The sequence below is a fragment of the Tyto alba genome, unplaced genomic scaffold (assembly GCF_018691265.1).
Source record: "Tyto alba isolate M040663 unplaced genomic scaffold, T.alba_DEE_v4.0 Super-Scaffold_8, whole genome shotgun sequence".
NCBI lineage: Eukaryota > Metazoa > Chordata > Aves > Strigiformes > Tytonidae > Tyto > Tyto alba.
The window spans coordinates 23,198,595-23,225,652 of NW_024881329.1; the positions used below are offsets into that span (position 1 = coordinate 23,198,595).

At 59.0% G+C, this 27,058-nt stretch overlaps 2 protein-coding genes across 7 annotated transcripts in view; both read right to left on the minus strand.

Annotated features, from left to right (window-relative positions):
* Window positions 1-15,367, minus strand: part of GATAD2B (GATA zinc finger domain containing 2B) — a 40,125-nt gene extending 24,758 nt beyond the window's left edge. For 2 of the 3 annotated variants that reach the window (XM_042784568.1, XM_042784566.1), the window contains exon 1: window positions 15,290-15,367. The gene's annotated coding sequence lies outside the window, so the exon portion shown is untranslated. Of the gene's footprint in view, window positions 1-481; window positions 699-15,289 lie in introns of those variants that run through there. The other variant, XM_032988309.2, reaches the window with a different exon arrangement.
* Window positions 15,368-16,078: 711 nt separating this feature from the next.
* On the minus strand, window positions 16,079-26,288 carry DENND4B (DENN domain containing 4B). Of its 4 annotated transcripts, none has more exons than XM_042784554.1 (27): window positions 26,232-26,288; window positions 24,178-24,488; window positions 23,840-24,092; window positions 23,689-23,758; window positions 23,359-23,528; window positions 23,000-23,241; window positions 22,789-22,855; window positions 22,611-22,669; window positions 22,310-22,454; window positions 22,024-22,199; window positions 21,803-21,903; window positions 21,468-21,683; window positions 21,171-21,316; window positions 20,949-21,088; window positions 20,717-20,840; window positions 20,380-20,586; window positions 20,119-20,247; window positions 19,857-20,001; window positions 19,219-19,784; window positions 19,009-19,131; window positions 18,741-18,916; window positions 17,771-17,894; window positions 17,407-17,640; window positions 17,220-17,325; window positions 16,929-17,094; window positions 16,765-16,829; window positions 16,079-16,650 (listed from the first exon to the last, which is right to left on the minus strand). In XM_042784554.1, the coding sequence occupies exons 2-27, from the start codon at window positions 24,474-24,476 to the stop codon at window positions 16,505-16,507; spliced, it is 4,395 nt and encodes a 1,464-aa protein (XP_042640488.1). In that variant the 5' UTR covers window positions 24,477-24,488; window positions 26,232-26,288; the 3' UTR covers window positions 16,079-16,504. The 4 variants fall into 4 exon arrangements, with proteins under 4 accessions (XP_042640488.1, XP_042640489.1, XP_042640490.1 ...); XM_042784555.1 differs by lacking the exon at window positions 26,232-26,288 and adding an exon at window positions 24,980-25,996; XM_042784556.1 differs by lacking the exon at window positions 26,232-26,288 and having other exon boundaries at window positions 22,024-22,105; window positions 22,310-22,426; window positions 23,064-23,241; window positions 24,178-24,870.
* Between the last annotated feature and the right edge of the window lie 770 nt (window positions 26,289-27,058).

The window sequence follows — 27,058 nt, forward strand, 5'->3', positions numbered from 1 at the left end:
GGCCGGCGTGAAAAGAGGGGGGGAAAAAAAAAAAAAAAATATATATAAAATAAAAAACGGGTGGGGGATGCTGTTACATCAAACCGTCAGCGCTACAGACAAAAGCAAAAAACATTTTTTTTTTTTTTTTTTTTAAATACCCCAAATCAGCCTTCTCTTGCAGCGGTAGAGCGGGGAGGGTTGGATTTAGTAATTCCAGCAGAATAGCGATGGTAAGAGCCTGGAGAGAGGTGGGGTTTTTTTTGGAGGGGGGTGGGGGGGAAGGGGGAAGGGAACCGCTCCACCAGCAAATACAAGCAACAGTGCTAGTTTTCGCCTTAAAATATTCTGTAAAGACATTACATTTAGCTGCCAAACTCATGTTTTTTAAAAAAAAAAAAAAAAAAAAAAAAAGAGAAAAAGCAGATCTGATAATCCATAAAGAGCCTTTTGTCTGTTAAAAAAATAAAAATAAAAAAAGGACAGTCTAAAGAATACTTACAGGTACAATATTCCTGCTGCCTCCTTTAGTTGTCAAGAAAATTAGGGAGAAAAGAAGGGGGGACAGGAGAGCCGGGGAGCGGGGACGGCGGAGCGGGAAGGGGGGAGAGGAGGGCGAGGAAGAGCCAAGCTTTTTTTACGAGGAGCCCTCTCGGAAGAGCATGGGCGGCCCCGCGTGCCATCCCCCTCCAGGGACCTGCAGAAACCCTGTCTCAAAACGGGCACTTCCCTGCCAATCATGCGCTGTACTGTTATATTAAACAAAAGAAAAGGGGGATGCTTACTTTTACCCATGATGCCTCGCGGGGCAGGGAAAAAGAGAAAAAAAAAAAAAAAAAAAAGAGAGAGAAAAAAAAAACCAGTTGCAGCCGGTTTGTAACCTCAGGACATGGAATTATCTCTTAAATTTTTTTTTTTTTTTTTTTTTTTTTAAGTGGGTTGTGGTATAAGAGTCAGTTGGCTGCCGCCCCCTCCCTCCCCCCGACCGCCAGCAGCCCCTGGCCCCCCGCCAAACTTTGTCTTCATTCATGAGAGCTCCTTTCCTCTGATGGTATTTTAACTGTTTCGCTCCCGAAAAAAACGACGCTCAGGTCTCTCGCTGAGCCGTGGGGCTTTGCTCCCCCCACCCCCCTCCTTCCCCCCCCCCCCCCAAAAAAAAAACCCCGCACCCCAAGGCAGGGGAAGGTGTCAGAGCATCCTCTCCAGGGCTGGTCCCCGCGAAGACGCCGAGGGATGCCGGCACGGGCGACCGCATCCCCGCTCGCTGGAGGAGGACATCTCCGCACCCTTGGGACGGAGCCCTGACCGCCTGATTTCAACCACCCCGACGAGTGGGAAGAAGACGCCGGTCGTGGGGTTTGGCATCTCATCTCCCCTCCTTTGGTGGAGAGGAAGGATCCGGCAGGATTTTGGCTGGTGGTGGGGGCACCCGAGACCGGACCCCAGCGGGGAGCGGCTCTACCCAACCTCAGCCTGGGGTGTTTTACCCCAATTTCAGAGATGACCGATTCCCACGGCTCCTCGCCCTGCGGCGAGGAAAAGGATGCCCTGAAGGCTGGAGGTGTAAAGATAAAAAGCGGGAGGGCCCAGCAGTGAGGATGACGGTGACAAGTTTGAGGCCTCGTTAAGGAATTAATGGCCATTTTGAGTGGCCATCACACCAAGCAGCTCCTCCAAAAGCAACGAGGTCAGGAATGATTCGGGTTCGTCTTAGTCCAGCTCGCTGAGCCCATCAGCCTTTTATAAAACCAGAATTACTAAATTTGGTTTCTTTATGCTGAAAGCGGAAATAAAACCAGTATTCCCCGTCTTTGCAAACCAGAATGGAGAACCTGAGAGTCAAAGAGCCTGACGTGAAAGCAAAGCAAAGCTGGGCTACCACTGCCTACACTACCCCAGTGTCTACCAATACAGGTCCAGAACCAGGTTTAAAGGCTTAGAACAGATTTTTTTTTTTTTCAAATGATCATATCCTTTTCACAAGTTATCTCCCCTGTATTTCACTGCTTAAAGTTCCTATTCAAAGGGAAAGACCTAGGGCTCACCCACCTCCTTTTATTGGGAGCAGTCTGGCCTAAATCCCCGCCGTTAACGCATCAGTTCAAGTATTTTCCAAACCCGGTGAACGCACAGATTACCCCGACACCCAGCATAAACCTGGCTCTGCCAAACACCCAACGGGAATCGGCGCCTCAACAGTTCAAAGGAAAACAGTTGGTGTGACCGGGTGGTTGAAATAACTGATGAAATGGGAACCTTCCATTTTGGGTTGCAAATCACAAAATGGTGCTAATCAAAGGTTAACAAGAACGCTAGCGTCAATTTGGAGAGACTCCCTGCATGTAATTAGTATTAGTACTACACTTAATATATTTGTGGAGCAAGCAGAAGCGACCGACTTACAAATTACATCTTTTTCAAGATAGCGCACACAGGTTTCACTGGTTTTACACGCTGAAAGCGTTATCAAATCATCTTCTAAAAATAAAGCTATTACACAGTGCACAAATAACCATGTAATCTATAACACCCAGTAACTATCATGTATTTAGTCAACCTATGGGCTGCAGAGAATCTGGTAATTAAGCAGAGTTTCAGTGCCACTCCAAGCACTGGTACTACCCGAGTTTGCCTTTATTAGATAAAATGGAACAATTTCGTTTACAAAGGGGGAAATAACTAATTAGGCTTTAATTACACGGTAGTTACCATAGATTTCTAAACTAATGAGGTGGGGGTTTGGGCCCCAAAAAGATTTATTTCCAGGCTGCGTCCACCAAAAATGTGCAGATTGAGCGGCAGGTCAGGGAATGAAAAAAAGAGAAGAATGGGATAAGAAACTGGTATCTTTTAAAAGAACGCCCAAGCGCATGACGGCTGAGAAGTCTTCAGAAATCCTGAGGTCCTGCTTGAAGAAATTATATATTTTAGGGTCTCTGGGGGAAAAAGACGGTGTTATATTAGGAAACCTCTCTTCCATACGGCACGAAGCCTCTGATGTGCTGCGGTTGGCAGTCGTCGCTGGTGGGTACGGCCCCTCTCTTCATTTAAAAACCCCGAACTGGAGATGTTTTTGCTGAGCGTCTCTCAGCATTCATGCCTGAGCAGCACACCCTCGGCTGCGGATCTCCGCAGCCCAAATTCAGCTCCCCAGCATGAGGCCCACACGTGATGCTCAGCGCAGGCCCAGCCCATACACTGGTACTCACTGGTGCTCCCCTCCCCGGGCACCACAGGGAGACCCTGCCCAGCCTTAAGAGCTTGTAATTTCTTCACCATGTCATGGAGAAACATCAGCTGCTATCAAGGAGGAGACTGCACCACCTCAAATGGAACCCTCTAGGGAAATCTCCATCCTACACTTCTTTATCTCACCTCCTCATTCACGTCAGCCCACCGTGGCAAAAAGTTTCTTTAGCATTTTTCTCTGTCCTCAGCCGTTTCCATTCTCTGGGTTTTTTTAGGACCGTTTCGCGCTTTTTCCATACTCCTCATCTTCCTCCAGACCTTTCATCCTTGTTTTAAGGCACGTGGAGATTCAGCAGAGATTAAACAGTTTCTAGCAAATTAGGGGTGGTTGAAGATACCTTACATCTCTCCTCCTGCCCTGTCCTTTATCCTGCTGTTGCAAGGCTTCTGAAAGATCTTTATGGCCAGAATGGGGAAAGGTATTGGTAAAACATCACTGGACTGTTCATTTAATTGAATTTTTGGGTCCTTTCATAAGGACCCATCCTCTGGGTGCTTCTATTTCCAGTATGAAAAGGCCTTTGACGAAGTCTGCAAAAGTGCTAACAATAGCTGCTTTTATGCGGCTCTGTTTCCCGAACCCAATTCATTATCTGCAGGTGATCCATCGCTGAGAAATCTCTCCCCATTCCTGTCGGCTCTGCTGGGTGATTAGCCCAGAAGTCCCCATCTTCTCTTCATTTACGCTTTTACAGCGATTCCTATATATAATACACAAAGGATGGGTGGCAAGGGTCTCTAGGGCGGCAAACCTTCAAGCTTTCCCAGGTAACTAATCAGGAAAGTAAGAAAGAGGCAGCTGACCAGAAAAGTAGGATGCGATTACCTGGAGTTAATTTATTGGGACGAAATATTTGGAAAGTTTGAATTGTAAAGTCACTTGTTGAAGGACTAACGTAGCGTGGTACCCAAGTAACGGGCAGGGTGAGATTTAGCCCATGACCTGACCACCTCACACCGGCCCAGGAAACGATGACGGTGCCACAACCCCAAATGCCTCCAACACCAGGGAACAAGTGATGAACCCATCGCATCAAACTGCACAGAAGGGTGTCAGAGATGAAGAGCAGAGGGTGGGTTTGAAGGTACAGGCTGGTAACGATGTTGAGCCCAGAAGACTCCCAACACCCAGTGGGAAGATGGCAGGAAGGGTAATTTCCTATACAAACCCATTATATGAAGTTATGCCAAGATCCAAAGAGTGGTAAATGTCACAACAGTCATTGGAGAGGGGGAAAAAGATTTAATTACAATACTTCTACTGAATTTTAAATTCAACCAGAACTAAACATCCAACAAGACAGTTGTTTGTGATGTAAATATAATAGCAATAACATCCCTGTAGCACTACAGGATGGGGACGGTGGCAGCACTGCTCCTCAGCACTGTCTAAATCCCGCAGTGAATCTCCAGGTGAGACTTCACAAGGAACCAAAGGACTAGAACTCCAGTCAGGGAACAGACTTGCATCCATGCTGCTGGTATTTCAAATCAACACATCTAAGAGGAATAAATTTCTCCTAATCGCTTTTCTGGGAAAAAAAAACAAACAAACAACAACAACAAAAAAAAAGAAAAAAAAAAAAGAAAAAAAAAAAAACACCAGAACAAACCAAAACAAAGCAAAACACCAAACAATCCCGTGGACTGTCACTGCTCTCCATTGTGGTGGGGAGCACCGGCGAGTCTCCAGCGTGGCAGGACGCACGTGGGAGCTTTCCACAGCAAAGCAAGCGACGGGCAGAGGGTGGGCTTCGCCAGGACTCATCTCTTCCCTCACTGCTTATTCCCCACCTGCGCTGTCCTTCAGTTACACATCTGTCCTCCGAGTCGCCTCTTCTCCAAAACAGAGGGTTCCTGCATCAAATCCCCTCCTCTTCATATTTTTTTGGACTTCCTCTCCTTCCTTCTCATTAGCTAATAGCAAGCAGATGATTGTCACCATCACAACTTCAGACTAACAACAAGTACTTTGAAAAACATTTTGGTAAAATTGAAAGACAATTACATGAGGGAAGGAATGAATTTTTTTTTTTTTTTTAAATTTGCCATTCAATACAACTTCCAAGCCTGCTAGTCTCAAGGCAAAGGAACTGGTTAACAAGGTTTTACCAGCAAACACAGGAAGCAGGACAACATTCACCAGGAAAGGACTGCCTGGACCGCCTCAGCATAATTGACAGTTATTTCATTTTCTATGGGCTAGTCCCAACCAGCATAACCCCACCACCTAAATTCAGTCCAGGTCTGGGGTTAGTCCCTCTGAAATGATCGCTTCTCTCTAAAAGGCAACATAACCAAGGCTCAGAAATGTCCTTTGACTGATCTCCTTTGAATTTTGCACTACAGTGCTAAGGTTAGCTCCCCTCACTCACTTTTAATGGCAATTTTAACTGACCGGTCACCATCCACGACACCACCGACCAGCTGCGATGCGATATTTTCATCACGGTGCTATCCCACCGGAAAGCGAAGGGACGGCAGTCCTATTTCCATCCTCACCACAAAGCGTGGGAAGCTAACCATGTCCAGCAGCTGCCGGCTTCCCAGTCCAGTTGTTTGCAGCACTGAAACGTAAAACTACTGAGCGGCACTTCGGGTCCGCGTATTTCAGAGCAGTAGACTAAATGAGAGTAGAGCAAGTCCAATTAACATAAAAATGCCAGCGTGAGAGCAAAACGACAAGAAAGTCCATATGGGGAAGACAAAGCAATGAGTCCATGGGCTGCTGGTGGTCCAACCAAACTCCACCGGCAAGCCATTGAGAAAATGGGCTCACCGGCACACCAAGAGAAACACCCGAAACTGCCATATGGCGCCCAGCAATTTATTAAGACATCCTTGGTGGCTTGCAGCAAGCTTCCCGACCCGTCATTCCTTCGGTTTATCCCAATCTCAGCAAAACACCCTGACTAAATACAGCTGAGCCCAGAAGGGAGGTTATTTTAAAGCGGTATTGCTAAAGAAAGTCAGGATCCGAGCTGCCGTCGAAGCCATTCCTCTAAAAACAAGTCTATTAGCATCTCTCCCTGGTACCAGCGGACACGTGCGTGTTGTTCCAGGGCTACTGGAACCGCAGCGGTACGTTAAACCGGTGCCTCCGAATCAAGAGTGCTGTCCGTGGCCGGAGACTCCGAAGTGCCGCTCTCCTCCGCGCGGCCGCTGGTTTGTTGAAATTGTTGCAGGGACTAAACAATAAGCTATTGAAATGCCAAATCGGACTCGCGCTGCACTAGTAGGTATTCAAAACTGTCAGGTCTCCAAGATTAAATTAGAATCAGGGACTTTAATAGGAACCAAGTTAAGGAGTGATTCACAGAAGGGGAAAATGCATTAGGTTTGGACTTATTCAACAACAAGGACTATTACCAAGCAACCATTTTGAAACTCTCTGGAAGTCTGCATCTGTTTGATTGATTTCCTTTCACTCAAAATTCCCTTTTAAAACCAAAAAACCCAAAGAGTATCATCTCTTGGCTGGTGACAAAGGCAAGCCAGACTGCGCCTGGCATTAACAGACGTGTCTGAGGGGCCGATAGCTTCGTTCCAGATACAGGAGCGCCGTGTCCACCTGCACGGGCTACACCCCGCACAGCCACTGCCTGCTCCGGGCAATCGCTACAAACCACCAGCTAAAGGGCGGTTTTAAACTGGGAGCAAACTGGGGGAGCTCAGCTGATGCCCGGATTTCCAGATACTCCCCAGTCCAAGCCTTGGTGTGGCTTCACTCAGCCACCTAATCGAGACAGCGATCCAACTTTAATAAATCCTTTACAGCCTAAATCTTAAAAACTCCCTATGATTACGTAGAAAGTCACGCAGCATAAAGGACAAATCGGTTTTCCACTCAGTACCTCAGCCCCTCATAAACACAAGTAGTTGCCAGAGTGCAGATGAGAGACTACACCTGTAGATGCTTGTAAAGATGGTGCAGAGTTTCATTAACTTTACACAGTTTGTTTCTGGATACATACGTATAGCTCTCAGCAACTGACTGGGAAAACAAAAAAATATGTGTATATAAAAGAACCATTTTTAAATGGCAAAGTGTTTAAATTTAAACTCCAGATTACAAAAAAAAACCCAAAACATTATGATTGGCAAAGTATACGGGGCTTTCAAGATAATGTCCTGCCCCCTCCCTCCCTCAGCTCCTCTCAGCAGCGAGGAGTTTCAGCTCTTTTGTCTTTTCAGGGACTAAGTTAATTTTATTCTACTCAAACAGTGACTCTGCTGCAGACAAAAGGAAAAATGAAGACCCACTGCAGTGAAACAAGTTTTATAATTCATTAAAGTGAATTATCTTTCTTCTCCTACAAACTGCGTTAGGCAGTTGGGAAAAGGAAAAAAAAAAAGCAAAAAAAAAAAAAAAAAGCAGCAGCAAACTGTTAAACCCAGAACTTGTCAGCAACAAAAACCTCGTCAGCAAGAGGATTTCAGGTTATCCATCTCCCTTCACGTCTCCCCTGCTCCTCGAAGGATGGATGCGATACCAGGGCGGTGCAGAGCGAGATCGCACACGTTTCCTTTGCAAGTCCTCGTGCCGGGATGTCGATGAGAAAGCTTCATGCATGAACCAGAGGAAATCAGGGAGCCGGAGCTGATTTACACCTCCCGAAGCATCTCACCAGGGCAAACAGTTTGGGGGAAAAGAGGCAGATTTAGTCTCCAAGAGGCATTTCAGGAGGATGCATCCTCCTTCCTTGCTGGGAGCTTGAAGAAACACACTTCCATCTGTTTCCCTGCTGGTAGGGACACGACCAAAAGGTCTTCGGGCTCGGCAGAAGTGGGATAAAAAGCTTCATCCCGACATTTGAATTCACCAAGAGAGCAGGGAGAGGACCGGCCTCTTTTCTCCAAAACCCCGTTTCCATAGCTTGCTTCTTGGGATGAGGAGGGATGCGCCCGCCTGCTCCCCAGGGGAGCCCCGGCCATCCGAGACGGCAGTATCAGGCCCAGAAAGACTTGGTGGGGAAAGGCAACACTTCAAGACACCAAGTGCAGAAGAGTTTCTGTTCCCTGAAAACATTTATCTTTAGGCAGGTGCGGTGATAAAGATCCTGTTTCTAGCCCGCGACACCGAACCAGAGCATTAACTGGAAGGAAAGGTAAGTATCTAAATGTTTTGTCTTTGCGTATCGGAGCGCACAGCTGCTCTGCTCCCAGGAACCGACAGGGCATCACCTGAAGCTGCAGGTCCAGGAGATGGAAATCAGGCAGGAAGCAGCGGCATCCTCTTCCTGAGATGGGTTTTGGTCAGGTCTAATCCCAGAGAAATGGAATTTTTGCCCTCGCTTTCTGAGATTCAGTGAAAACGAGGCTAAATCCAGGATACTCTGGAAAAACACACTTCTTGGCTTCAGGCAGTTTGAGCTTCTGGTCATTAGAATCTGCCCCAGAAACCCAATTCCAGCAGCGCCACTACCACCGACCCTACAGGATCCGAAACTGGGTGTTTTAAGGCATTTTTACTTCTTCCATTGAACCGAAGGGCAGGCGGCCACAAGTTATTTTATTATTAGCACCGTCTGGCCCCCGCGCAGCCGTACCGAGCTGCTGTTTTGGCGCAGGCGCCCGAAAGGCACCAGCACACGAGAGAGAGCGCATGCACCAGTCCGGCACCACGCGTTTGCATATTCAACAGCAGCGAGGTTTGCCTTTAAAAGACCAGGCATGAAAAATTTACGCAGGAAAAGAACCGCTACGAGAGCACCAACTGCTGCGACGAAAAAAGCCAATAAACGGGAGGAAACGCACAGCTGAGGGCAGATGCTGCAGCACCTCCGAGCACAACAGGACACCTTCCCTCCTTCCCTGCCGCTCCCCGTTTTGCGGCGCAGGACCAGAAACACGGCCCGCTTCAGCCCAAACTGAGAACTTCTCTGGCTTTTGCCTTCCTTCACCCCCTTAACGGTCTTTTAACGCTTCTCTCTCCCCTCTCATGACCCTTTTGATCATTCAGCAAGATGCTCCTCCGACCTCGAGGAACCAAGCAGGGCTTGTAAGCGAGGGCTGCCTCTAATCCACCATCAGGACTCTGAAATTGGACGATTTCAGGGCTCAGCCCCAAAATATGGATTCGGAGCTGAGTAGCAGCACCCCCCATCCAGCGAGGGCCTTTTAAGCCACCCCGGCACGGTCACGGCTCCACCAGCGCCGGCACAACCTACCTGGGAATACCTGCTGCCGCCACGAAGCCAAAAGGCTTTGATTAGGGATGAGACAAAATGGATGCGGCTTCGCAGAACCGATGTGCAACGGTCGCGTTGAGGCTCCGTGAAAAAAAAAAAGCCCCCGAGGCTCTTTATAGACTCCTCCGCGCCGGTCTTCGGTCTAATTTTAGAGAGGAGGCTTGGAAGCGCCTCTCCTCACACCCTCCAAATTCCAAATGCTGGTGCTGGTCTTCAGAAGGATTTCAGGCATATTCTGGATACCGTTATCGCAAATAACCGGATAATATTCCGCGTCCAAGGGGCAGAGTTGCAAAACTAATCGCGATCCAAAGTTTAGCATTAGCCCCCTTTCTTCAATACATCTTAAATAATTCCGTCTTCGCGAGGGCGGAGAGCGAGGAATTAGAAGCAATGACACGTTTATATGAAAATCACGGACAATAACAAAAAAAAACCCGAATAAATCCCAGCACTGTAGCCTCCTCCCTGACCCGTTTCCCATGGACGGAGACGAGCGCCGAGATCTGTGCACGCAACAAGTTGACAAACCTAAAAACATCCAACCTGGTTTGGCACAAAACAAGACCATAAGGCAGCAGGAGGGAATCGATTAGTCACAACAAGGAAGCCCCTGTACCTTAGGGCAGTATTATCAGCAAATGGGCCAGAGCTCTACTTGAAAACACGACTTTGTTTTGTTAAAGCTGTATCTAGAGTTGTTAAAACAAATGGAGGGAGAACCTCGTTCTTGTATTCATTATACAGAGCTTACTGCCCCAGTTATGTGGGTGACGCTGGGGAAAAACGACAAAAAAAAAAAAACCCTGAAACTACTCCAGTTTTCCTCGATTCCGTGATTAAAAAAAAAAAAAATCCTAATGGCATGCTTCAAGATTTTGGGCATCTGAAGGGGAGAGAGCAAAGGGCAAGGAATGCCTCTGAGGAAATACGTATGAGATGGCTCAAGGACGGAACCTGTGATGCCCAAACAAGCCCCCCCTGTGCCAGGGGGGTCCCCAGGTGCCAGCTCCCCGCCCCAGCCCGAGGCGGCTTCTCCCTGAAGCCGATCGCCGGACCCAGGCACCACCACGACGGCGCTTCCATCCTCTGTCCAATTAACCCGGGGAATAATTAATTCCTCTTCAGATCACATTTGGCACACGAACGCGGCAGTGTCCGAAGGCCGGTTTCCAGTTTAGCTGGAAGTCCGGGAAAGAACAGGAAAGCTTGGGATGCTGCGCTCGGCTGGTGATGCTCAGGGAAGGGGAACATCACCATCAGCCTCAACCGCTCCGCAGAGTGCTGGGAAGCACCAGGACAACCACCAGGTACGTAGCTCCATTTTAAGGTTAGCTAAACTTGAAGGCCGTTCGTTTCCAGCTTTAACAAAAAAAAAAAAAAAAAAAAAAAAAAAAAGCAGGAAAACAAGCAGCGCTGCACATCCACGAGTCACCGGCACCCCCTCCAGCCACGGAGCTTCATCGCCCACCCCAACCGCAGCGTGAGAGCACGGGCAAGCCCCCGACCTCCGCGCCGGGCGGGTTGACGTATTCAAAGTCCCAATTTCAGAGTAATGCTCTTTTAAGAGGGAAAAAAAAAAAAAAAAAAAATTAAAAAAATTCTCTTTTTCAAATGACCCAGATAAGCATTTCAACTCCAGCTCTCACAGTAAGTACGTGCCATGGCAAAATGAGCCTCTCCCCAGGCAGATGGTCCACCGGGACACGTGCAAGCACAGCTCCTCGCTTTTCCACCGCTTTCCACAGAAACCTCCTGAAGGAAGCACAGCTGAGGCAGAGAATATTTGTGATCTTTTTCCCTTTTTTTTTTTTTTTTTTTTTTTTAAATAGCCGAATTACCTGAAATACCAAAACCAATCAATAGAAACGACTTGAAGTCTACCCATAACAGTGACGGAGAGAAACACGGGCTCATCACATCTCACTTCCCAGGCCCTGTCACTTGGTGCATCACCTCGAGATGCTGCAAACCAAGTTATGGAACAGCAATACATCATCCCATCCCACGTGTTTAAAAAAAAAAAAACCCTGCAAAATAACCTACAGGCAACAACAACAAAAAAAAAAAAAAAGTCACCGCAAATGAAACCCCAGCCATCCGTAACTGCGCTCCTCTGAACCACCTCGAGATTAAGGAGCAGAAATCCACGAATCTCTGCGCGAAACCCAAAAACGCGGCTTTCCCCGCAGGGATCGCTCGCGGCACCGAGGTCCTACAGAAGCAAACGGATCCCCAAACTGCGTCCGCGCTCGACCTGCCCGCGCAGAAGCTCCGGCGAGGACTCGGCACGCCAGCTCCGCGTAAAAGTAAGTTTCTTCTCCATCTTCCAGCGGTCGATCCAACGCTGTAAAACTGCAGCGGCATGTGGCACGGCCTGATAGGTTGAATTTCTGTGCGCGAGGTGGATAGCTTTACATGGGGATTAGATTTATAGCCAATCTCTTTTTTTTTTTTTTTTTTTTTAAACAGAAACATTTTGCTGTTGTGCTTCGGCACAAACATGATGCAGAGCCATGAGTTTGGTGCTCACACGCCAGCACCTTTAAACACTCACCCAAACCAAAACCCCTTTAAAAGTCGCTCTCTATGGGGTAATACACTGGGTGGTAAAAAATAAACGGGATTTTCCCCCCCGCACACACACATCCCCAGTTCTTGTTATTGCCAAAATGTTTTAAAAATCAGCAATTCTTACAACTGAGCGGTGCAACAGGACTCCTTTCGAGCTGGGATCAGCGGGGCCACTCGCCAGACAAAGGCTCCCCCCTCGCTGGCTCCAAAAAGGGGCGAGTTATCCCACGCGCAGGGGCTGCAGCTCCCTAAACCACCCCCCCACCCCCCCCCCGGCAAGACCAGGATCCGGTGAGCGGTTTGGTGTTGGGTGGGCAAGAGCAAAGCTCAGAGGATTGTCAGTTATCAGGGAAATAATTTAAAAATAAAATAATTAAAAAAAAAAAAAAAAAAGCTCGAGTGATTATTTTCCCTTCAATGCTGAAGAGCGATGAAAGCAGCTCAGTGAATGAATCCGGGAAGCTCCTCTTATTTAAACCCCCCTGCATCTTGCGAGTGGTTGATCACGAGCCCCACACCGCTCCCTCGGAAGAAAACATTGGCAGAAAAGACACTTTCAAGAGCATCTTAAGTTTAATTAACTCTGCCGAGTAGATATTTCTGCTCTCCCCCCCCACCCCCCCCCTCTCAGAAATGTCGGAAAGGAGGCAGCAACCCCCACCCCGCTGCGCCGGAGCGGTGGGGGGCAGAGCAAGGACCGGGATGCTCCGTGCGGAGCCGGGTGCCCCGACCGGCGGGAGCCCGTTAGCCGTCGGAAGAGGAAGCCAGGCCGCTCTCGGCACGGGCAAACCGCAGCGCTGCAAAGATGGATGCTCCCTGTCAGCTGCACGTCACATTCGGTTTCACGCGGCCTCGTGATCAGGAAAAGCGCCAAAGCGAAGGTTGCACCTCGCGGCTGAAGATCTCAACAGCTCTGAAACGGGGTCGCCGGCCCCGAGGTGGGTCTTTTTGGCTGTTTCCCACCGCCGGGGCATCGGCAGCTCCGATGCGCCTGGGAAAACCAGGAATGCGAGAGATTCCTGGCACGCTCCTAAATCGCAGCGAGGCTGGGGGGGGGGGGGGGGATCCCTACGGACCACGGGGAGGTGAACCCCGTTAAGGGTGAGGGCGGCGTTTCACCCCGAGGATGCCGGGCACCTCGGCTGCACCGAGCTCCCCCGGCGCCCACGTGAGCTGAAATCGTGTTTGCTCTCGGTGACAGAAGCATCACGGGCTGGTTCAAATCCAGGGGTGTGCCAGAGCAGAGCACCCGGGGTTTCGAGGGGCTTGGGGGGGGGTGGGTGGGGGGGTGTCTCCCTGCACACCTCGACAGCTCAAACACAGCCAGCCCTCGGCTCCCCGGTGAGAAGGCACGCGATCCTCTGCCCATAGCCAACCACGCACAATCCTTAAAAACCACCGTCCTCTTGAACCGCTTGTTGTTGCAATCCTTCCCCAACCCCCATCGCAGAACACTGAGAAATAAGAGTCAAAACCTCCCACACCTTCTTCCAGAAGGACGCCGTTCCCCACAGGCTCATACCCCCCCACCCCACCCCCCCCCCTTCCTCCTCCAGCCTGTCAGCAGCCGAGGCACGCTCAAAAAAAAAAAAAAAAAAATTAAAAAAATAAATTAAAAAAATCCCTTTTCGGGGGGTGATTTCAGCAAACAGAAGGCGAGGAAGGCAAGGCAGCTAAAGCGAATCGATACGATCACATCCATATGCTGTCGCTCTTCCTCCTTGCTTTCAGCTACCCTCCGCTTGCCCAAACCACCTCCTCCTCCTCTCTTCCTGGCAAAGCACCCCCCCCCCCAGCCATCAAAGAGACCCTTCTTTCTAGGCGCAGAGGGGAAGGGAGAGCATTTTTAAACACCTCAAACACTCTTATTTTGGGAAATCAAGCAAAGGGGAGAGGAACTACGCTGCCCAGCTTCCCAAACACCAAGTGAGGAAGGGCCCGTGCCTCCCCAAAAGCAGCTTTTTCACCCCGCCTCGCCCCGCTCCCCACGGCAGAAGGGGGAAGGGGCGCAGGCAGGGCTGCCTGCGCTGCCCACATGGAAAGAGGAGGCAGGCGCTGGCCTCTCCTGCTCCACGTTACAGCAGAGATGTGAAAAGTTTTCCTGGCTTCCCCCCCCTCCTGGTTTTGACGTGGGGAAGGAGCATCAGGAGCTTGACGGGGGTGCAGGTAGCGAAGAAAGGAGGCAGAATCCTGCAGGGCAGAAAACCTGGTTTCCCGAGGGGCGGCAGAGAGAGGCAGGGACAGTCAATCACCCGTCCCCATCGCCTCCCTAACGAGGGAGCAGGGAAACGCCGCGATGGCAACGCAGAAGGAAACGGGAATCGCTCCCAAAACCCGTCAGAAGAGGAAGAAACAAAGGGGGTGTCCCCTCTGGTTGACAGGGGGGGAGCAGCCAGCCCCAAGCCCGCCCCCCCTCATCGCAGCATCGCTCGCCACGAAGCAGCGGTACCCAACCCCAAGGATGAAGGAGGGAGGGGGGGGGAGACACCCCCGCTCCCCCCCAAACCCTCCAGGTGCACAGAGAGGCGGCTGCTCCCGCCTCGCTCCATTGCCTCTCGTTACTGGGGGGGATGGCAGCCGCCCCCTCCCCGCTCTCCCTTGCCCCGGGGACCCCCCACGCACACCAGGCCCGGAGCCAGGCAGCGCCCGCACCCCGTTTCCCCCCCCGCCCCCGGCCCAGACAGCCCCACCCCGGCCCAGACGGTCCCCAGCCAGGCAGGGACCGGCCCCCCCCCCCCCCCCCCGCCTCAGTCCTGGAGGAAAAGCCAACACCCCGTTTTACCACGGGGGATCCCCGCCCCCAGCCCTCGCCCAGTCCCGAGGGCTGGCTCAGCCCCTGCCGCCCCTCCAAAATCCCTTGGGCTCTACTCCCCCCAACCCCCGTATTCCCCCAAGCCCCCCCCCCGAGCCTCGGGCCCCCGAAGCCCCCCCTGAACTCTGCACCATGCTAACGCAGAAACCCAGGGCTCTGCCCCCCCACACACCAAAATCTCTATCCTTGCCTCCACAAATACACCCCACCCTTTACCCTCCCAAATCCCTACGCTCTGCCCTCCCCCCCCCGCCCCCCCAAACCTCTTGGACTCTATCTCCAACAAAAAAACCCTCCCCGCCCCCCCCAACCCCACAGGTGCTGCCCCCCAAATACAGACACACACATATTTCCCCCCCCCCCCCCCGCCGCCACCTCCCTCCCCTCAGCCTCTGGGCTCGCCCCCACCCCCCAACAGCCAGGCCCTGCCCCCCCGCCCCCCCCCTCCCTCGGGCCCGGCACCCCCCGCCCCCGCAGCCCTCACCTGGCTCGGGGGACGCCGCCCCGGGGGTCGGGGGGGGCCGGGGGGGCCGAGCCGGGGCCGGGCCGGGCCGGGCGGGCGGAGCAGACGCGGCCGCCGCAGCCACCAGCCGCCGCGGAGCGCAGCCGGCACCACCACAAACAATGCCGCTGATTGGGCAGCGGCCCCGCCGCTTTCGCCCCGCCTCCCGACCCCCAGGCGCGACGCCCATTGGCGCGGCGCGACGACGGGCGTTCCGCCTCGCCAATCGGACCCGTCGGCTTCCTCGGCGGGCCCCGCCTCCCCTCCCTTACTGGCGGGCGGGCGCCGAGATTGGCGCTCGGTTTCACCAATGGGAAGCCGCCGAGCTTCCCCGCGGGGCGCCTTTAATGGGTCCCCGAGTCTGGACATCCGGGTATCACCGGCCGCGCGCGGTGTCGGCGGGCAAAAAAAACCGCCCCCCCCCGCGCGCCGTTCGCGGGGGAATTCGGGCCCAAAGCGGCCGCCGTAGCCACGTGGCGACTGGGACCGGGGGTGCACGTGGCCCCGCGCGACGCCGGGGGGGCCCCCGGTACCGGGCAGGGCCGTGTCCCCTCCCTCCACACCCCCATACCGCCCCCCCACCCCACCCCGGGGTCACGCAGGGCCCCGGCGCCGAGGAGGCCGCTGCCAGGCCCCAAGATGGCTGCCGTGGCCACAGGCCAACGCTCTAGCACCTCACCCCCCCACCATGGTGTCGTCGACAACCTCGGGGGGGGGGGGGTGTCCCGTTCCCCCCCAACACCCCCCTAAAAAAGCGCCCGGGGAGGCAGCTGGGAAAATACCGCAGTGGCTTTTATTTACAGACCCCCGGGGTGAGGGGGGGCTCCTATTGCACAGTGCGAGGGGGGAGGGGAGGGGCCCCCAAAACCGCCCCCCCCATGTACCCCAAAACCCCACCCCCGGGCACGGGCAGGTGGGGATGGGGGAACGGGGAGGGGGGAGCGGTGTGGAGCCCATCCCAGCACCCCCCCCGGCTGCCAGCACAAGCGAGGAGGGGGTGCTGGGGAGGGGGGGTGGCGGGAGCGAATAAATAAATAAAAATATATTAACACTGACATATAAAACCCTTTGTGAGGCAGGGGCTGTGGCAGGGGGCTCCCCACCCTTAGGGCTGGGGAGCGGAGGGGTCGGTTGGGGACCCCCCCACACAGATCCCTGGGGTGGGGGGGGCAGTGGGGAGGGGGCGGGGGGCCACCTCTAGCACTCGAGGGTGGCCCCGAAGCTCTTGCGGCAGTCGATGGCTTTGGAGCTGGGGGGCTGCGCCCGCCGCCGCCGCAGCTCCTCCTTGCCCAGGCTCCCCGCCAGCTTGTTGTAAGCTGACTTGTATTTCTTGTCGAAGGCGGCTGCGAGGCGAGGAGGAGGAAGAGGAGGAAGAGGAGGGGGTACAGACACACAGCCCATCAGTGTCACCCCCCAGTTCCACCCCCCCCACCCCACCAACCCGAGCCCCCCCATACCGATGTCCATGTGGTCCCTGCCCAGCGCCGCCAGCGTGAGGAAGAGGATTTCCCGGTAGATGCTCCTGGGGAGAAGGAAGAGCGGGGTGAGGAGCGAGGGAGGGGACACACGAGCCTGCTGCGGAGTTGGGGGGGGGGGGGGGGGGGGGCGGGCGGGGGGGTACCTCTGTAGGTGCCGGGGGCCCCCCGGGGCTGCCAGCGTCTCGAGGAAGAGGGCGATGGCTTTGTGCACCTCGCTCAGCCCTACGTGGCTCAGCACGGCCTCGAGGAAAGCCAGCGAGAAGGGGTGGCCGTGGGGCCGCCAGGACCGCAGCCGCGTGGGGACGTTACCTGGGGAGGGGGGGACACACAGAGACAGAGAAAAAAAAAAAAAAAGGTGTGGGGGAGGATCAGCGCTGCCCCGGAGCTGCCGTTCCCACCCCCGTCCCCACCACCCCCCCCCTTCCCCGACTCACTGTGAAGCCGCCACAGGACGTAAAGCGGGGGGCAACTGTCGGGTTCGGGGGTCAGGACGTCCCAGAGCAGCCGGACGCGCACGCCGGAGGAATCGGGGGGCTGCGTCTGCGGGACGGGCAGGTGGGCACTGGGCTGGCGGCCCCCCTAAACCCCCCCCCCCCCCTTCAACTTCCTTTACTCCCTTACCTGCGGGGTTGGGGTGACGTGCTGGGAGCCGAGGAGCAGGCGGGGGAGGTTGCTGGGGAGCCCCAAGCGTTGGAAATACCAGACGAGGTTCCAGTAGATGATGGGGTGACTGTCCACCAGCTCCGGCTGCGCCAGGAACTCGCCGCCTTCGTTCTCCACCAAACTTTCCAGCTCTTTCCGCAGCACCAGCGGGCTCAGATAAGCAAAAGCCACCCGCTCCGATCGCCGTGGGATCTGTGGGAAAAACGGGGGCCGGGGGGGAAACGCACACATGTGCTGCTGGGACTGCCCGTCCCGCCCCCCCCCCTTGCTTGTCACCTCGTGGGGCTGGTTGTCACCCCTCTCCCCGTGCCTCGCGCCGTACCGCAGCATCCGGGCAGCCGTTGCAGAGCCCCGGCTCGGCCTCATCCAGGGCCAGGCAGCGGCGGCGGTCACTGAGCACCGGTCCCTGCGCGGCGGGAGGAGGGAGGGAGCCATCCTCGGTGGCACTGCGAAGAGGGGGGGGGGTTATGGAAATAAGAGTGGGGGGGCACCGGGGAGGATGCGGGATGTTAGGGATTTCCCCGGAGGATGTTAGGATGGGGGGAAATGGTGGAGAGCAAAGAGGGGGTTTGGGGACACCAGGGGGGATGGGGGACGTTAGGGTTTCCCCCAAAGGATGGGGGGACACAGGCGGGCAGCAAAAATGGGGGTTAGGGACATTGGGGACACCGGGGTGGATGTGGGACATTGGGGTTTTCTCCCAGGGGGTGGAAGGTTGGGGAACAGCGGAGGGCAGCAAAGAGGGATGTTGAGGACACCAGGGAGGATGCAGGACATTGGGGGTTTTCCCTCAGAGGACAGACGGACAGGGGACACTGGTGGGCAGCAGTTAGGGACAACGGGGACACCAGGGACACTGGAGGCTATGTGGGACATCAGGGTTTTCCCCCAGAGGGCAGGACGGGGGACACCGGTGGGCAGCAAAGAGGAGTGTTAGGGACACTGGGGATACCGGGGTGGGTGTGGGACATTGGGGTTTCCTCCCAGAGGACAGACAAACAGTGGACGCTGGGGACACTGGAGACTATGGGGGACATCAGGGTTTTCCCCCAGAGGACAGGGGACACGGGTGGGTAGCAAAGGGGACACCAGGGAGGATGGGGGACATTAAGGTCTTGCCCCGGAGAGGACAGACTGGTGGGCAGCAGTGAGGGGACTGGGGACACCGGGGACATTAGGGTTTTCCCCTGAAGGACAAGGGACACCAGGGAGGATGGGGGACATTAAGGTTTCTCCCAGAAGATGGGGAACAGGGGGGTGTGCGAGGTCCCACCGGGCTGAGGGGGTCCCACCTGGGGGGCAGCTGGAAGTCCTGGATCTCGATGCTGAGGAAGGGGACGAAGGAGCGGCCGCAGAAGGGGCAGGTGGTGTTGAGGTTGGAGTCGTCGGAGGTCCAGCCGGCCATCACCTCCTCGTCGTACACCAGCGCGCCGCAGCCCTGGCACCGCGAGCAGCTGGACAGCAGGACCTGCCCGCCGGCGGCGGCACCGTCAGCCCCCGGGGAGGAGGAAGAGGAAGGCGGGGGGCTGCAGGAGGACGGGACCCCCCACCCCGACTCACCTCCACGGCGGGCGGCTCCTGCCCCGTCACCCCGTCAGCCGGCGGCTCGGAGGATTTGGGAACGCCGGCGCTGCCCACCGACGTGTCCGACAGGTCCAACTCGCTGCCCAGCGAGACAGAGCTCTGCGAGAGGGACACACACACACACACACACTATCAGCGAGGATGGACAGACAAACAGCCACAGCCCCCCGGGGAGAAGCCGGGTACCTCGGAGGCGGTGGATTCGGGGCGCTCCCGTGGGCGCAGCAGGGTCTCGACGGGGCTGCGGCGCGGCGGGGGTTCGCCGTCCCGCTGCTCGGAGCCCCGGCGCGGGCAGGCGGCAGCGGTGGCATCGCGGGGGCCGGCGGGGAGCTCGGTGCTGGCGGCCGGCCGGAGCGGGGGCCGTTTGCCAGGGGACAGCAGCTGCTGCAGTTTGGCCGCCAGCCCCCGCCGCGGCGTGCCCCCCGGCAGCCCCCCGCTACCCGCCGGCCCCTCGTCCGCCCGGTCGCTCTCATCCGTGGCAAAGCTGATGTCCGACAGGCTCCCGTCGGCCGAACCGGGGGGACCCCGCAGCCGGGGGGGCAGGGGGTCCGGGGCTGTGGGAAGAAGGGGGGGCCGGGTAGCCAGGGGTTCCCCTGGTTCCCCCCGCTCCTCCTCACCGTGGGTGCTGCCGGGGAAGCTGAGGCTGCCGCTCTTCACCAGCCGGGGGGGCGGGGGGGGGTCCCTCAGGCTGCGCCCAGCCCAGGTGGTTTGACGCTGCAGGCTGGGACGGGGCGCCGGGGGGGCTCGACCACCTAGGAGAAGAGACAAGGGTGCTGTGACGTTGCCTCCCCCCGATTTCCACCCCCATCGTCATCCCTACCTACCTGGGGGGGCGACGGCGGCGGCCCGGCGTTCCCGCTGCCGCAGGGGCTGCCGAAACTGGGCGGCCCCCAGCACCACGTTGCGGAGCTTGGCCCAGCGCAGGCGCCCGCCCTGGGTGCCCGCCGGCCACTTGCTCTCCAGCACCGCCTGCGAGAAAGAAGGGGGGGGGGGGTGTGTATGGGGGGGTGTGTCAGGTGCCAGCAGGGACCCCCCAGACCCCCTCCCCCTCCTCCATGTTGTGTGTGTGTGTGTCCCCCCCCGCACCTTGTTGTAGTAGCCGTAGGTGATGGTGTTGGGCACGATGCCGGCGCGCTTCATCTCCAGCAGCACCCGCACCGACAGCACCGGCTCGCCGTACTGCCCGCAGAGCTGCATCAGGATGCGGTAGCAAACCTCGGAAGGGAGGGGGGGGGGGGGAGCAACCGTGGGTAATCAGGGGTGGCCAGGGGTTGTGTGTGTGTGTGTGTGTGTGTGTGTGTCCCCTCCGCCTCCAAGTGACGTCACCTCCCCTAAAATGCCACCTACCTCGTCCGGCAGCACCACTTTGTGAGCTTCCATCTTGCGCAGGACCTCGTAGGCCAGCTGCAGCGCCCGCAGCTTGGCGGGGGCGGCGCGGACGTGGGTGGGCAGGTAGAGGAACCAGAGCCCGTAGCAGTGCCCCAACAGGCACTTGGCCCACATGTCGGGCACCGAGGAGTACTTCTGGGCCACTCGCTGGGCCACCTTCATCTCCTGGGGATGAGGGGAGGAAGAGGAAGCAGTTGAGGTGGCGGGGGGGCGGGGGGGAACAGCCGGCGTCCTGCGCCCCTCGCCATCCCCGCTGAGGCCTGGCCAACTCATCACACCATCGGCCCCCACTCACCTGCTTGGTCCTGCGTGGGGCCGGGCTGCTGGGAGCACTGCTCCTGGCCTGGCACAGCTGGGCCACCAACGGGTCCCGGGGGGGCTCCAGGAGCTCGGGACGCAGGGTGGGGAACCCATCATAGCTGATGGGCAGGGAGGGGGGGGGGGAGCAGAGGCTGAGTTGGGGGGGACACAGGGAGTGGACAGGTCTGGGGAGGGGGGGGTTGATGGGGTGGGGGGGTGGGTCTCACCGGTACCGCGCAGGCAGCTCGGCGCCGTCAGGACCTGCCGGCTGCTCAGGGGGGGTGATGAAAACAGTGTGTTCACCCCCCCGCGGGTCATCCAGCTCCATTAAGGGGGTGTCCTCCGGCTTCTCCAGCTCCGCCTGCACCTGGGGAGGGGGCGCGGGGGGTCAGGGAAGGGGGGGGGACGTGGGGGATACAAGGACGTGGCGCAGGGCTGGCTGGACCCACCTTATCCACGCAGGTGTCGAAAAACTCGAGGCAGGGGTCCCGGTCGCTGGCGAAGGAGCAGTCCTCGATGAACTGGGTGAAGAGCTGGGTGCGCAGGAGCTGCCCGTAAAACCGGTGGTACGCCCGCTCCCGGGACTTGAGGAACCCTGCGGGGCCGGGAACGAGGTGGTTGAGATGATGGGGGGGGGGGGGTTTGCAAACCAGCCTCCCCACCCTGGTCACCCCCCCCACCCCACCCTCCTTTTTGCCCCGTGTCGTGGTTTGAGCCCGGTTTTGGCTCGGTTTGAACCCACCCACCCTGCAAAGCGAAGAGGCTGCCGGCGTCGCGGCCGGCCGGGGCGGGCGCCGGGGCGATGGGGCGCAGGAAGGAGCGGTAACCCCGCAGGGCGCAGGCCATGAAGCGCAGGAAAGCCGCCCGCGCCTCCAGCTCCAGCTGCGCTCGCCGGCCCCGCGCCGCCTCCGCGTCGCTCAGCAGCAGCTCCAGCGACGCCTCCTCCCCCGGCCCGCTGTACACTGCGAAACCAAGAGGTGGGGAAGGGAAATGAAATTAGAAATTAGCCCCAGGGGAGCGCAGGCAGCTGCGGGGTGTCCCGTCCCCCCCCATCTTTAGCTCCCCCCCCACACACACTCACTCTCATCCAGCTGCTGGGAGAGGTTGTGCAGCGAGGCCAGCAGCACCTTGCAGGGCCGGCGGGGCAGGGAGCGGGGGGACAGCAGCTTGCGTTCCTCGCTCCTGGCGGGGGGACGACAGAGGGAGGAGGGGAAGGCGGCTGGTGGAGCCCCAGCATCCCCCCACGCAGCCCAACACGGCCAAAAATTGGGGGGGGGCGGGGGGTGGGGGGGGAATACTCACTGGAAGATGGTGTTGGTGTCCAGGTCGACGAAGATGACGTCCCTGGGGGGCTCGTAGAGGTCGAAGTAGCTGGAGTGGATGCCTACAATGAAGGGCACGGGGGCACACAGCACGTCAGCCAGCGCCAGCGGGCACAGCGGGATGTAGGGGCACTGCCAGCGCAGGGGGAAGATCATCTGGGGACAGGACAAGGCGGGGTGGGGGGTCAGCGCCGCGGGCCGAGGGTCTCCAGTGTCGCGGCGTGGTTTTTCTCCCCCCCACCCTGCCCTGCCACCCCGGCACTCACCGCCACCAGAGCTTCGCCCACGCTGGTCAGGACGTCGGGGCGGAGGGAGTGGATGAGCAGCTTCTGCTCGGTCAGCACGGCCACCAGCAGTGCCACCGCGTTGTCGGGGCCCAGGTTCTGCAGCAGCGTCAGGAAGCTGGCGCCGCTGCGAGGAGGGGTGGGGGGGGAGTGGGAAATGGGGGGCGTGGCAGCGGGGGGGAAGGGGGGGGGAATGACACATCACTCAGCCACCCCATGTCCCCCCTCCCGTTGCGGGTGTGTTTGTCCCCACCACCGCCCAGTGCCCCGCAGCCGTCCCTACCTGAGCGGCAGCGGGGAGGACACGGGGCGGCACAGCAGCAGGTTGTCGTATGGGGACATCTGGGGGGGACACGGTGGGTTTAGGGGGGGGGGGAAGGGGGCCAGCATGGGGACAGGGATGGCAGAGGAGGGGGACACACCCCACACACACCCCCCCCCCCCCACCTCCAGTGACTCACCTGGACCAGGATGCGCGGCCGCTGCGGGGACGGGAAGGGGACGTTGTGCATGAAGTGCGAGATGTGCCTGCAGGCAGAGGGGCCCATCAGCGGCGGGGAGGTGAGGGGGGCCACCCCCCCCTGTGTGTGTGTCCATCTGTGTGTGTGTGTATGTGTCCCTCCTCCAAAAAACCAACCCCCCCCGCCCCCCCGCCCCTCGCCCGGCGCTCACGTCTCGAGGGGCAGCACGTGGGGCCCCGAGATGGAGTAGCGGTAGATAAACATGAGGAACTTGCGGAAGACGTCGAAGAAAGGCCAGTGGGAGAGGACGCAGATGCTCTTGCGGGTCTGCAGCGAGCGGCCGGCCACGGGCCGGCGATCCACCACGCTGAGCAGGCCCAGGCGCAGGCTCTGCTTCTCCGACAGCCGCTCCCGGGGAAACGCCTCGTGGAACTGGATGGCCGCCCCGTACACCTGCGTGGGGCGGGCGGGAGGTCAGGGTGGGAGGACAGCCCCCCCACACACACACCTTCCCCATCGCTTTTCCTCCCCTCCCAATTCGAAATCCGAGCCCTCCCCGCCCCATCCTGCCTTGTCGCCCGAGGCGCCCGTCAGCACGAAGGTGGAGAAGACGGGCAGCGGGTATTTGGTGTCAGCCGGCCAGCTCTCGATGGTGGCCCCCATGGGCAGGCAGAAAACGGGCACCGATTCGGGCAGGGGGAAGGACTCGCTGTCCTGCTCGGGGTAACGCCCCAGCAGCCCTGCACAGACAGACAGACAGAAGGATGAGCTTCACCTTAGCATTCCCCCCACGCAGCTGAGCAGGGGAGCAGCTGGGCGGGCGCCCGGCAGCCTGGCAGGGCGAGCCCACGGCGGGATGACCCCCCCCACCCCACCGCAATCGCCGCGAGAGAGACCCACCTGCTTCGTAGACCAGCGTGTTGGCCTTGGCCATGGCGATTTTGTAGCACAGGAACAGGGCAGGGCCCCACTGCAAGGAGAGAGCGGAGAGGGGGGGTTAACGGGGCGGGGGCGTCCCGGCAGCGGCGAGAGGAGGGACCCCGGCACCCACCATGCTGGTGTTGAGGTTCTTGTCCACCCGGCAAAAGGTGTGGGGGGTGCTCTCGCCCTTGCTGGGTATGACGAGGCAGATGTCGGTGACCCCCAACGTGTTGTGGCCATGGGGCTCGGCTGCCCGCCGGTACGTCAGGAAGGTGCGTTGATGTCCCGGCCCCCCCGAATTGAGGTTGGCCGAGCGGCTGTAGGGTGTGGTGTCCAGGATCTTATAGCCCGGCTTCGGGCGGTCCTTGCCCTCATAGTGCACCCTGGGTGGAGAGGAGGGGTGATGGGGACCCCCGGGGAGCCACTCACCCCCCACACACACACAGCCCCCCAGTCCCCGGGACTCACCCCAGCTCGATGAGGGGGGGTTTGTCCCGGCCCCGCTTGTAGCATATGAACATCTGGGGGTTGTTGAGCAGCCCGGCGTTGAGGTCGACGGGGTGGCCGGAGGTGGTGGTCTCGATGCAGGTGAAGCCGTGGGGCACCTCCTCGCCCTGCGAGCGGATGATGACGGCCACGTCGGTGATGGGCTCGCTGGGGCGGGCCGGGCGGTGCTGCTGGCTCTCCTCTTCCAGCGGCCGCGAGGTGTCCGTCAGTCCGGCCACCACGAAGTAATCCACCAGCTGCGGGGGCTTCTCGTCCGACATGGCTCACGGCATCTGGAGGGTGGTGGAGGCAGGGAAGGGGGGTGGGGACGGAAGGATGGGTGGCACCCCAACCCTGCCCCACAGCCCACCCAAACCGGCCGTCCCCGAGGGCCCCGCGGAGCAGGGTGAGCCCCTCCGCCCCGGCAGGCTGGCAGCGTGGGGTGCCCCACAGCTGAGCTGGCGGCCGTGGGGCACGGCGGAGCTGACAGGGCGAAAACGCCGGGGACGGGAAGGGAGGAGGTTTCCGGTCACGCTGCCAAGCACAGGGCGACGTGATCGGGGACCCCCACGGCTTGTGGGGGGGCAGAGGGGGGAATAACACCTCATTCTGAGCACACCAGCTGAGAGGGGACACCCCCACAGGCAGCGCCTCTGAGACAGGACCCCCAACCCTGCGGCGTGGCCCCCACCCCCCCGCCTTAGCGGCTGCACCCCTGGCCCGCAGCCGGCCCCTCTCCCCCCCTCACATGCCCCCTCCCTGTCCCCAGCCCCCCCCAGCTTGCCTGGGTGCCACCGGAGGGATCCGCCGAAGAGCTGCAGCGAGGCGGGTTGGAAAGGGGAAGGAAGAGGGGCGACGAGGCCGCCAACACCCACGTCACACCCCCGCAGCTGTCACCCCTCTCCGTGGGGCACCGGGGGCGGCGCTGCCCCAACCGTCCCAGGGCGGGGGGGGCAAACTGGTCCCAACCCCCAACACGGAGAACCCCAAGCAGGGACACCGTGGTGGCCCCACGTCCCCAAAGGGGAAACCCCCTTAGCTGGGGGGGTGGGGGGGGGTGTCACACCACCACGCCGTGCCAGCATCCCCCGTGCCGGCAGAGGAAGGGCCACGGCAGCCGTTGGAGCCTGTCCCCGTCCCCCCAGTTGGGGACCCCGGGACCCCCCAGTCCCACTGCCAGCCACCCGGGCTATTTTTAGCTCAGTGTCACGTGCCAGCAACCAAGACATGGCCCAATTTAGCTTCCTGCCACTCGTCTTGGGTGGGGAGAAATCAGTGAGGGGGGTCCCCCGTGTGTGTGTGTGTCCCACACCCCCCACTCTCATGGGTCCTGGGCAGGACCCCACAGTGGGGCACCCCACTGAGAGCCAGCAGGACACAGCGGGGTCTCAGCGGACAGGTCCCCCTCCCCGGTGACCCTCAGTGTGGGCAGCCCCACGGGGGTCTCCCGTGGGAGAGGCAGGGCTTTGCCACCAGCCGCAGCAGGAACCGGCCTCACGGCGAGGGGCGGGGGAGGTGGGACCCCCGCTTCGCGCCCTGACCCCATCCCTAAGGATCCAGCCCGCTGGTTTAGGGGGCAAACCTGCGCCCCAAAAGCAGGGGAGCACTGGGGGGCCCTGTCCCGCTGTGTGCCCTCTGCCCCACGGCACCCTGCACACCACGGGTGTGCGTGTCCCCCATCTCGGGCTGGAAACCCTGGGCTGGAAATTGGCGGGGGGGGGGGTGTCAGCAAAGCTCAGTCCGGCCGCAGAGCCACCCCCAGCCGGCCCCGTGCACCCCAGACACCCGGCCGGCCCCACAGCCCTACAGCCGGCCCTACACCCCCCCCCAGCCGGGCCTATACACCTTGTATAGACGCCCGGCCCCACAGGCCCTATAGTCAGCCCAGGCCCTACACCCAGCCCCACAGGCCCTAGAGCCGACCCCACAGGCCCTATAGCTGACCCCAAAAGCCCTCTAACTGACCCCACAGGCGCTCCAGCCAGCCCGGCCCTCCCCGGTCCCCGGCCCCCCCCCGGCCCCCCCCCCGCCGGTACCTGAGGGCCGGGCCGGGCCGCGCCGCTGGGCTCCACCGGGCCGCTCCCGCGCGCCCGCCCGGCCCCGCCGCCGCCGACAGCGCCCCCTGGCGGCCGGGAGGACTCTCTGCACCCACGGACTCTTCCCCCGCCGCACCCCTAAAAGGTTCCAGGACCCCCCCCAGGACCGCCCCACCCCCAGCACTCCCAAAAACTTCGTGGAACCCCCCCAAGCTTCCCATAGCCGCAATCCAACCCCCCAGAATCCCCCGTACCCCCACGGCCCCCCCCACACTCCCAGGGACACCACTGCACCCCCCCCAGTGCCCCCAAGAACCCCACTGCCCCCCCAGTACCCCCATTGCCCCCCCAGTACCCCAATTTCCCCCCCATAGCCCCAGGAACCCCACTGCACCCCCCCCAGTGCCCCCAAGAACCCCACTGCCCCCCCCAGTACCCCCACTGCCCCCCCCAGTACCCCCATTGCCCCCCCCAGTACCCCCATTTCCCCCCCCCCATAGCCCCAGGAACCCCACTGCATCCCCCCCAGTGCCCCCAAGAACCCCACTGCCCCCCCCAGTACCCCCATTGCCCCCCCCAGTACCCCCATTTCCCCCCCCCCATAGCCCCAGGAACCCCACTGCACACCCCCCAGTGCCCCCATTGCCCCCCCCCCCCCATACCCCCAGGAACCCCACTGCATCCCCCCCATTACCCCCCCCCCACCAGTAAGAGACCCCAGACCAAAGGACTGGGGGGTGTGGGGGACAAGACACTGGCGCTGCTGAACATCCCCCCAAAGCCCCCACAGGGAGGCCCAGGAGCTCAGGGTCCCCCCCGCCCCCCCC